General features: G+C 36.6%; 1 protein-coding gene across 9 annotated transcripts in view; it reads right to left on the minus strand.

The window, feature by feature from the left end:
• The window catches only part of LOC109097628 (autism susceptibility gene 2 protein-like), a 336,042-nt gene that overhangs the window by 213,449 nt on the left and 111,519 nt on the right, over positions 1-11,074 (minus strand). The window contains exon 1 of one of the 9 annotated variants that reach the window (XM_042765155.1): positions 7,078-7,373. The exons of the other annotated variants lie outside the window; for them this stretch is intronic. Coding sequence (XP_042621089.1) covers positions 7,078-7,125 — 48 coding nt within the window. The 5' untranslated portion in view covers positions 7,126-7,373. Of the gene's footprint in view, positions 1-7,077; positions 7,374-11,074 lie in introns of those variants that run through there. 9 annotated transcript variants of the gene reach the window in all.

Raw genomic sequence — 11,074 nt, forward strand, 5'->3', positions numbered from 1 at the left:
ATTAAGCCAATCACAATGCGCTAAAAAGACTGATCAATGGTTACAAACTGAAGAAAACTGATGTTATAGACAATTAAACTCAATTCAAGAATGAAACTGAAAGAGAGAAGATAAGGAGAGCACATGTATTATTAAAGCTATATCCAGCTTCAGATTTAAAGATGGGATAGAAACATTAAAAAGCACTATGATGAGAGTCATAAATCCCAGAGGATATCCTCTATCAGTGAATCAAACTTGAATTAATTCAGCTCTACTAATCCTGAAAAGTTCATCAGGGAAGGCAAATGAGATCCCTAAGTCTCATTTCAAGACCTGAAAAATCGGCTAAATTGCAGAGCAGACTTAATACAGAGCAATAGAGAGAAACAGGAAAGGGTGCAAGTATTAGTTAAAAAATAAAGCAGATCCTTTGAGGCTAACGGGGTACATTTATTCTTATTTACCTGTAAATACTCTGCTACTGTAGGTGTGAAAACAATATGGATAATTATATTCAGCGAAAACCTTTTCCTACTAAAAATGAAATCGGCCTCCACTATTCTTAAGACTAAGCCATGCACAACATTATAGCAGGTACTGGATTCACACACACACACACACACACACACACACACACACACACACACACACACACACACACACACAGACTGAACAAGAGCCTGTGGGCAGAGGGTCCTCCTCAAAACACCAGACTCTTCTTCCTCTTCCTCTCTGGACATAAATAATTCATGAGAACATGTAAATACGTTATCTTGTGCATGCATTAATGATCACAGGGAGACTGAGGGTCTTTCAGCTCCCATAATTAATAAAACATGTAGACTACGAAGACTGACACCCTTGAGTTTTTTCCAAGTGCTGCATGTATGAGCGGATCAATAGAGACATCAGTGTTGTCAAAAAAAAAAAAAAAAAAAAAAAAAAAAAAAAAAAAAAAAAACAAAAGTGCATGCATGTATGAGCGGATCAATAGAGACATCAGTGTTGTCCAATTCTTCTCAAACTGTGATCCAAAGTGATCCACAAGTTGATGTGATGACATGATCTCTGGTCAGGTTAATTGAAAAAAGGCACACTGAATTAATCAACTAATTAATTTGCCTAAATGGTAAACTACAGAATGGTAAAAGTGAAGCTATTTTAAGATGTAAGGTCTAAAACAAGGGTAATCTTACACACTTCATTTATTTATTATTTTCTTAAATGAAAAGCTGTAAATAAAACAACGATTATTGGAGTACATATATTTTACATGCTATTTTAAATACAATTTCTGTCTTTCTACTTAAAAATTCACATTTAATTAAATGTTACATTTCTTTGGAATTATGAAAGTGCACATGCAATACATATTCTCTCCGGTCCATCTCATTTACATGGTTTCCTCTTTTCTCATTTATCCATACACACACACAGCACAGGCTCTGAGGACCCAATAAAGTGACAGCTCTGCCTTGTCAGGTCTTTTCTCCACAGAGTTTAATTCATCCAGGCAGCCTGTCAATCAAAATGCCAGAGAGATGACAGCTTCTCCCATTCGCTATCGTGTTGCCGCGGCGACAGGGTGACCTTTCATTGCCTCAGCAGCTGCCGGGCATCTTTCTCTCATCACATCAAGAGTGAGAGAAGAAAGAGAAAAAAGAGATGAAGGGGAAAAATGAAGGAGAGAGAAAAAAAAAAAAAATAACAGATCCCACAAACAAAGGAAAGAGACTGTGCTGGTCTCAGACGGTTTCAAAAGCCAATCTGACAGCATTTTGGGGCCTATGATGTCCAACAATGTGCTTTCTAGGAAGGCTGCTCTCTAGGTTTTGAGCCACAGTCAGAAAGGCATGTCAAAATTACTAGATTCTTTATAGTACAACTAACGATTTTACACCATTTAGTGATGTCTGTTTCACAGATGAATCATTTATTTGAACAAGTTCTGTTGAATGATTCAGTCAAATGATTTGAAAAAGGTTTTATCACTCAATTTTAATTATTTTTTTTTTATTATTATTATAGTAACACGGGGAAAATGATGGACTTAGTGTAAAGAATCAAACCAGAATCCTTAAATTTACACTACATACAACTAACAAACTGTTTGTTTAAAAGCTTATTCAAAAATAATAGTCAACAACAAAAACATTCAGCTTCAAAACATATTTCACTGAAACAATTTTGGCTTGAAAAAAATCGATGGAAACAAAATGAATCACTGAAGTGAACTGATTCTCTAAAACGATTCAGATTCATAACAAATTATATCAGTTTGATTCTCATCATCCTCAAAATCTAAAAATCAAGAAAACTAAGCATCTGAAATCCAAAACTGAGGTCTATAATTTCTGAAACTAGGCTAAGAAAGTGGAAAATGAAAAGCATTGCAAACATAATGACTGCACAATGTATAAAACATACAAACATTCTGAAGACATAAACATGAAGTGATGATAAAGTAAATGAATGTGTGTGTTTCTATGGATGGGCTGCTGAAACTGTATAATTTTTCTGAGACACACACACACACACACACACACACACACACAGGAGGACAGCAGCATCTGGAAGTTGGGGAGGCATCACAGCACACAGGCTGCCTGCTTGCCTTGCTCAGAGAGTGGGAAAAAGCAGGAGGAAATGTGTTTCCTGCCATCCCCCTTCTTGTCAGTCTTGGTACAGACATCTTGCATCTCCTCGACCAGCTGTTTGCTGCTCACTCACACAGATGGCTGCTTCTCTTTGATACAAACTCTTTCTCTCTCTGTTCAACTCTCCCTTCATCTCTTTATCTGACACTAACTTTCCTAAAGAGTTACAGAATGTTATCTTTAACAAAAGGCATATTACTACTAGAACAAAGAGCTCAGCATTAAAGATGGTCAGCATGAGAAAGAGGCCAGTTAAAGATTAAAGATTACGTTTTATTAATTGCAAAAATGATTTTGATAAGCTTACAGATTTTGATAACATTAACAGAATCATAAAAAAAAAAAATATATTTTTATAATCTTTTTTTTTGTTTGTGTGTGTGTGTGTTTGTCATTATGTGTGTGGTCATGAAAGGCAGCAACTTTACAAGAAAAGTAAAATTAAAAATAAAAAAAAAAAACACAAAAAAAAAAAAAACAAAAAATAAATAAACAAATCATAATAAAATAAAAACAATACAATTAAAAAATAAAAAGGCTAATACAAAATTTTAATTTCATGCCAAAAGACCCCTTAGAAACTTTGTCAAACTTTTTCAGACTGAAAATCAAAAGCTTTTCAAACAGCCACTAAAAAAACTCAACATAGTTGGCGAATTAATAACAACTTAAAAAACCAAAAAAATTTGCCAAATAAACATACAATGACATTATTTTGGGCCTCAAAGCCTATGTTTAGCATCAGTCGAAAAGCGTTAGGAAACCTGTAAGACATTTTTTTACCTCTTTTAGTGTCTAAGAATAATTAATTAAATATGGACTCCTAAAATCTGTTGTTTTTACATTATTTTTTTGAAAGCATAGCCGTTAGAAGCAGACCACCCATCTCGATTAACCCAGCCTAACATGGCTTCCATCAACAGCAGAGAAATGGACTCTTCACAGAACCTCTGCAAGCTTCTCTGTGAGTTTTCCAGCCCGCAACTAAAACAAAAACATTCTCATTCAAATAAACAAAAACAAACAAAAAAATGAAAAAACCATGATAAAAATAAAAATATATATTCACAATATCTTATTTTCCCTGTTTCCTTTCATAACTATAAAAAAAGAGGGTGCATTTTTGCCAACACTCCCTAAACTCCCTGTCTTTAGCCCACACATGTCAGAAGAGGTAAATCAGTGGCCTTCTGGTCAACAGGGCTGAACCTTCGGCTCCAGAGCTACTCTGCTTTTAGAACAATGCTTGGATGCCTGCCGTCAGTTGAACCTCTTTGATTTAGACAGAAGTGAATGGGTCATGGAGTACTTCTATCCTCGCACTAGATGGTGTAACAAAGAGGGTCCAAGCTTACTTCAGGACAGCCATCTTCCTGCAGAGTTTAGCTCCAATCTTAAAGGTGCTGTATGGGTTTTTTTTTTTTTTTTTTTTTTTTTGACAGTACTAAAATAAAAATACCATAATATGTTTACAGATTTATAGAAAACATTCTAAGTTCAAAATTGTGTTTCTTCAAAAACAAAGCTACAACCAGTTATTCCATGTTGAAGTGTGCATTCAGTGTCGGAATGTCTGTTTTTTTTTTTTTTTGGTCTGTGTGATTCTGCCCAATGCCAATTTACCAAATAGTGTTTTGACACTCCAGGTTGCCAGCTGTCGGCAAACACAGCATATTGTAGCCATGGAAGCCAGGAAATGAACTGGGTCAGAGATTGCAGATTCCCCCCGACCTAAAAGCCTCGGCATCCATCTTCAAAGTTCTATAACCAGAGGCATATTAAAAGACGGATAACTCAACTCATCAACTTATAGTCCATTGTCAATTGCACTAGTTCCTACTGCATGTCCTCAATCTGGCAACCTGCAAAAGCCGCAAGGAGGGGGGTGCGAGAAACAACTCAATATTACATACCGCAGCTTTAGAAGTTAAGATAAAACTGAAAAAAAACCTAATAAAAAAAAAATATGTTTGTATGTAAAAATACATTTGCTAATAAAATAGAAATAAAATTCAATTAAAAACTACTATAACCCCGCATCTCTAATATAATGTGCTTTTTGTAATTTTTACATCTCAGCAGTTTGTATGTAGACAACTTTCAATGTAGACAAGTATCAACACCAAGAACAACACAACAACATCATACTCCGACACACTGAACCCTCACATCTATGACTACTTGTTCAAAGTTCAATTAGTCATCCACTGGTCCGCTACCCACATTTCTCAGTCCATCTCTCTCAGTCCTCATCAATTGCTCTGTTAATCAGCTGTGAAGTGAATATTTATACTCTCTATAAATATTCAAAATACCCTCTTGCACTCGTTTCATGGCCTGAATCAAAAGCGTTCTCTCAATCTCTACTTTCACACACCAGGGAGCAGAGCAGTCAGGCGGTTGTCATGGTTCCCGTCGCTCATCCGATCTCCTGTCCAGAGTATGAACCCCATCTCTCTTTCATTTCAAACCCTCTCTTTCCACGTCTGTCTAGCATTCACACACACTGAGTTATGAGCTCTGTTAGGTGCCATGTTAAATTATAGCAGTTCACATGTCACATAAGCACACTTGAGGATCAGAATGTGAGGAGCACAGAAAAGACAAGAGCTGGAGAAAGAAAGAGAGACAGGCTTCACATAAAATGGAAGTCCTTTGTGAATTACAGGGTCTTGAACAGAGCAATATGGGGCTGACACTGTAAAATAAAATGGACAGCACACATACAGTAGGCTCACAGATCACACGTTTCACAGATCTCTGATGTTAGACAGGCACATCCATGCCTCTATGATCACACCCACTTACATCATTAGCAAACTACAGTAGCATGATTTGCAAATATTCAGACTTATTTTACAAGTTTATTTACAAGATATAAATCCATCAACCGAACAAACCTAAAATGATTATTTATTCTCCAATTTAACACAAATTATCACACCTCTGGAATCTGCTAAATTGTTTAATATCAATTAATAACGTAAAAAAAAAATCATTATTGTTGTTGTTGTTGTTAAGCACTATCTGCCAACTTTGGTGGTGTTAAATGTACTCTATATATAAAGTTCAAAGTGTGTATTTTTTATGCCAACATTTAGAGAGCAAGGTGATAATTCAATGCTATTTTTGCTAGATCTAATCAATTTATCAAATTAGAGACTCAAAAGATAAAAAAAAATTGTAAAAAAATGAAACAGAAAATTGTCCACTGATGAACTGAATTTCCCACATATGAAACAGACAAACTTTTGTTAATCAGCTAAGCAAGCACAGTTATTATCCAATACTGGCAATATAAAAATATATGTCAACATGTAAGACAATATATCAGTCTAATATATGGGCAAATGGTACATATCACATTTCACTCATAAGTAAAAAATAATTCTGAAAATAAATACATTCTGAAGTAGTTAAATCTGAGTATATATTCTTGCCAAACTAGATTTACAGCTAATTTCATTACAGAATATTCCCCCCCAAACAATCAGAAAGTTAAGTTATTCCCTATCCCAGTTCTCCAACTTCTAGGTTGCCCCACATCAGAATTAACCCTGCAACCTTTGTGTAGACAACTGAGCTCTCTAACCATTAGGTACCATCATCCCTGTTTGACCTTCAGTACAGTGTAATGCATCAGGTCTGTGGGTAACTGGATCAAGATTATATTTCACAGTGCTGATCCTATGTACATGTGACCTTTGATGAGGTTTTGCAATCTAAGAGTTTTTATGAGAAACAATCCAATAACAGAATGACGGATGGATGGATGTCTTTCACAATTTAGGTAACTGACAAAACATCCAAACTGTGTTCACATCTTGTTTTTCACAAAGTAACACCATCACTTTCTCTCTCTCTCTCTCTCTCTCTGAAGAATAGAATATCAGCCTCCATTAAAGTTTCACACAGCTGACAGGACAGGGGCATGACCTGATTCAGACAAACACACAAATATACACAGACAAATCACTTTAAATCACAATAATTGTACCATCTGGCTCAGTCTCAGCAGATTTCTCTCTAAAAACACAACACATCAGCAATAATGATATCAAAGAAGCTCTTTCATATCACCGTGCAAATGCGGTGCAAAAGGGCAGCTCTTAAAAGTGAAAAACATGTTTAAATGAAAATTTAAACCCTGGCCCTTGGTGGCAGAGTCAAGCGTGATTAAATATTCAATGCTTCAAAACGCAGACATAACTATTTCAAAATGCATGAGAGGAATTTCAAACCATCTCTCACACACACACACACTCAGCTATCAATATACCACCACCACTGTTATCAACAGATCAATGGCAGGTTTAAGATTACAGGACCAGTGTGGCTCTGGAACAGAGGGCTGTGAACCCAGTTAAACACTAGACCGAAGAGTGAACGAGGAAAAATTCAAGCTATGAAAAAAAAAAAAGAAACAGTACTGACTCACCTTCTCGTTATATTTGAACTTGACATAGAACCAGCTGGACTTAATCATGGTGTCGGCTGTTGGCCCGGAGTGTGTAGTGCACCTAAGGGCAGCGATACAGGTCAGATGGGTCGATCCAGTATTGGTGCAGAATGCCAGAGGATGGAGGTCTGAATGCAGTCGGTCTGCTCCTTCAGAGCTCAATTCCTCTGTCTGCTTGTGTTTCTTTCCGTTCTGCTCTCTACCTCACTCACTCTCTCGCTCGCTTTGCTTTCTGCTTGTGCCTCTCTCTCTCTCTCTCTCTTTCTCTCGTTGTATTGGCAGGATGTCAGCCCAGCTCTTCAAATAAGCTTCAGCTGCGTTCATCGGCAATGGCACATGCCAGAGAGCCAGCTCGTTAAGTTACTATACACATCTCAGAGATATCCACATTTAAACAAAAACAATCAATTAAAAAAAAATAAAAGCCATAAAACCCCTAAAAAACCTCAATTTTAATTTTAATTTCATGCCAAAAAGACCCCTTAGAAACTTTGTCAAACTTTTTTCAGACTGAAAATCAAAAGCTTTTCAACCAGCTCTGAGAGATCTGCAGTTTTGGGGATTTTTCATCTATCCACTGTAAGAACTCAACAGAGTTGGCGAATTAATCATGATGACATTATTTTGGGCCTCAAAGCCTATGTTTAGCATCAGTCGAAAAGCGTTAGGAAACCTGTAAGACATTTTTTTACCTCTTTAGTACGTGTGTCTAAGAATAATTAATTAAATATGGACTCCTAAAATCTGTTGTTTTTACATTATTTTTTTGAAAGCATAGCCGTTAGAAGCAGACCACCCATCTCGATTAAACCAGCCTAACATGGCTTCCATCAACAGCAGAGAAATGGACTCTTCACAGAGCTGGGGCAGAATAAAAGCAGCCCATAATCACTGAAATTATCTCTGCATGCTTCTCTGTGAGTTTTCCAGCCCGCAACTAAAACAAAAACATTCTGATGCAAATAAACCAAAACATTCACAATATCTTATTTTCCCTGTTTGTTTTTATACTTGTTTAAAGGGAGGGTTATGATTTTTCCAGTCCTCTCTGGAGAAAATGTCTTCTAGCCCACACATTTGGTTGTCAGAAGGGGTAAGCGGCTGGGGCGGTAAATCAGTGGCCTTCTGGGCAACAGGGCTTGAACCTTCGGCTCCAGAGCTACTCTGCTTTTAGAACAATGCTTGGATGACTGCCGGTCAGTTGAACCTCTTTTGATTTAGACAGAAGTGAATGGGTCATGGAGTACTTCTATCCTTCGCACTAGAGAGATGTAACAAAGAGGGTCCTAAGACAGCTACTTCTGGACAGCCATCTTCCTGCAGAAGGAGTTTAGCATCCAATCTTAAAGGTGCTGTATGTGTTTTTGTTTGTTTTTTTTTTTTTTTTTGACAGTACTAAAATAAAAATACCATAATATGTTTTACTGATTTATAGAAAACATTCTAAGTTCAAAAGTGTGGTGGCCAACAGGGTTGTGTTTCTTCAAAAAAACCCCGCTACAAAACAGTTGGATTCCATGTTGAAGTGTGCATTCGTGTGTGGAATGTCTGTTTTTTCTTTTTTTTTGGTCTCTGTGTGATTCTGCCCAATGCCAATTTACCAAATAGTGTTTTGACACTCCAGGTTGCCAGCTGTTTGGCAAACACAGCATACTGCAGCAATGGAAGCCAGAAAAATGAACTGGGTCAGAGATTGCCGATTCTCCCACCTAAAAAAGCCTCGGCATCCATCTTCAAAGTTCTATAACCAGAGGCATATTAAGTAAGACGGATAAACTCAACTCATCAAACTTATAGTCCATTGTCAATTGCACTAGTTCCTACTGCATGTCCTCAATCTGGCAACCTGCAAAAGCCGCAAGGAGGGGGGTGCGAGAAACAACTCAATATTACATACCGCAGCTTTTAGAAGTTAACATAAAACTGAAAAAAAAAAACATAAAAAAATATGTTTGTATGTAAAAATACATTTGCTAATAAAATAGAATAAAAAAAAATTTAAAAAAAAACTAATATAACCCTGCATCTCTAATATAATGTGCTTTTTGTAATTTTTACATCTCAGCAGTTTGTATGTAGACAACTTTCAATGTAGACAAGTATCAACACCTGGAAGCACAGTACAATATCATTCTACTCCGACACACTGAACCCTCACATCTATGACTTGTTCAAAGTTCAATTAGTCATCCACTGGTCCGCTACCCACATTTCTCAGTCCATCTCTCTCAGTCCTCATCAATTGCTCTGTTAATCAGCTGTGAAGTGAATATTTATACTCTCTATAAATATTCAAAATACCCTCTTGCACTCGTTTCATGGCCTGAATCAAAAGCGTTCTCTCAATCTCTACTTTCACACACCAGGGAGCAGAGCAGTCAGGCGGTTGTCATGGTTCCCGTCGCTCATCCGATCTCCTGTCCAGAGTATGAACCCCAATCTCCTCTTGTCATTCAAAACCCCTCTCTTCCACGTCTGTCTAGCATTCACACACACTGAGTTATGAACGCTCTGTTAGGTGCCATGTTAAATTATAGCAGTTCACATGTCACATAAGCACACACTTGAGGATCAAGAATGGTGAGAAGCACAGAAAAAAGACAAGAGCTGGAGAAAGAAAATTCCAGAGGACAGGCTTCACATAAAATGGAAGTCCTTTGTGAATTACAGGGTCTTGAACAGAGCAAATATGGGCTGACACTGTAAAATAAAATGGACAGCCACACATACAGTAGGCTCACAGATCACACGTTTCACAGATCTCTGCATTTTAGCAGGCACATCCGATGCCTCTATGATCACACCTACTTACATCATTAGCAACTTACAGTAGCATGATTTGCAAATATTCAGACTTATTTTTACAAGTTTATTTACAAGATATAAATCCATCAAACCGAACAAACTAAAATGATTATTTATTCTCCAATTTAACACAAATTATAACACCTCTGGAATCTGCTAAATTGTTTAAATATCATTAGTAACGTAAAAAAAAAAAAAATAATCATTATTGTTTGTTTGTTGTTGTTTAGCACTATGCTGCCACTTTGGTGGTGTTAAACTGTACTCTATATATAAAGTTCAAAGTGTGTATTTTTATATGCCAACATTTAGAGAGCAACGGTGATAATTCAATGGCTATATTTTTGCTAGATCTAATCAATTTATCAAATTAGAGACTCAAAAGATAAAAAAAAAAAAAAAAAAATGAAACAGAAAAGTGTGTATTGTCCCACTGATGAACTGAATTTCCCACATATGAAACAGACAACTTTTGTTAATCAGCTAAGCAAGCACAGTTTATTATCCAATACTGGCAATATAAAAATATATGTCAACATGTAAGACAATATATCAGTCTAATATATGGGCAAATGGTACATATCACATTTCACTCATAAGTAAAAAATAATTCTGAAAAAAGAAATACATTCTGAAGTAGTTTAAATCTGAGTATATATTCTTGCCAAACTAGATTTACAGCAAATTTCATTACAGAATATTTCCCCCCCAAACAATCAGAAGTTAAGTTTATTCCCTTTATCCCAGTTTCTCCAACTTCTAGGTTGCCCCACATCAGAATTAACCCTGCAACCTTTGTGTAGACAACTGAGCTCTCTAACCATTAGGTACCATCATCCCTGTTTGACCTTCAGTACAGTGTAATGCATCAGGTCTGTGGGTAACTGGATCAAGATTATATTTCACAGTGCTGATCCTATGTACATGTGACCTTTGATGAGGTTTTTTGCAATCTAAGAGTTTTTCATGAGAAAAGCAATCCAATAACAGAATGACGGATGGATTTTGGGGATGTCTTCACACAATTTAGGGTAACTGACTAAACATCCAAACTGTGTTCACATCTTGTTTTTCCCAAAGTAAACACCATCACTTTCTCTCATCTCTCCTCTCTCTCTCTGAGAATAGAATACAGCCTCCATTAAAGTTTCACACAGCTGACAGGACAGGG

This window comes from Cyprinus carpio, chromosome A10, assembly GCF_018340385.1.
Source record: "Cyprinus carpio isolate SPL01 chromosome A10, ASM1834038v1, whole genome shotgun sequence".
NCBI lineage: Eukaryota > Metazoa > Chordata > Actinopteri > Cypriniformes > Cyprinidae > Cyprinus > Cyprinus carpio.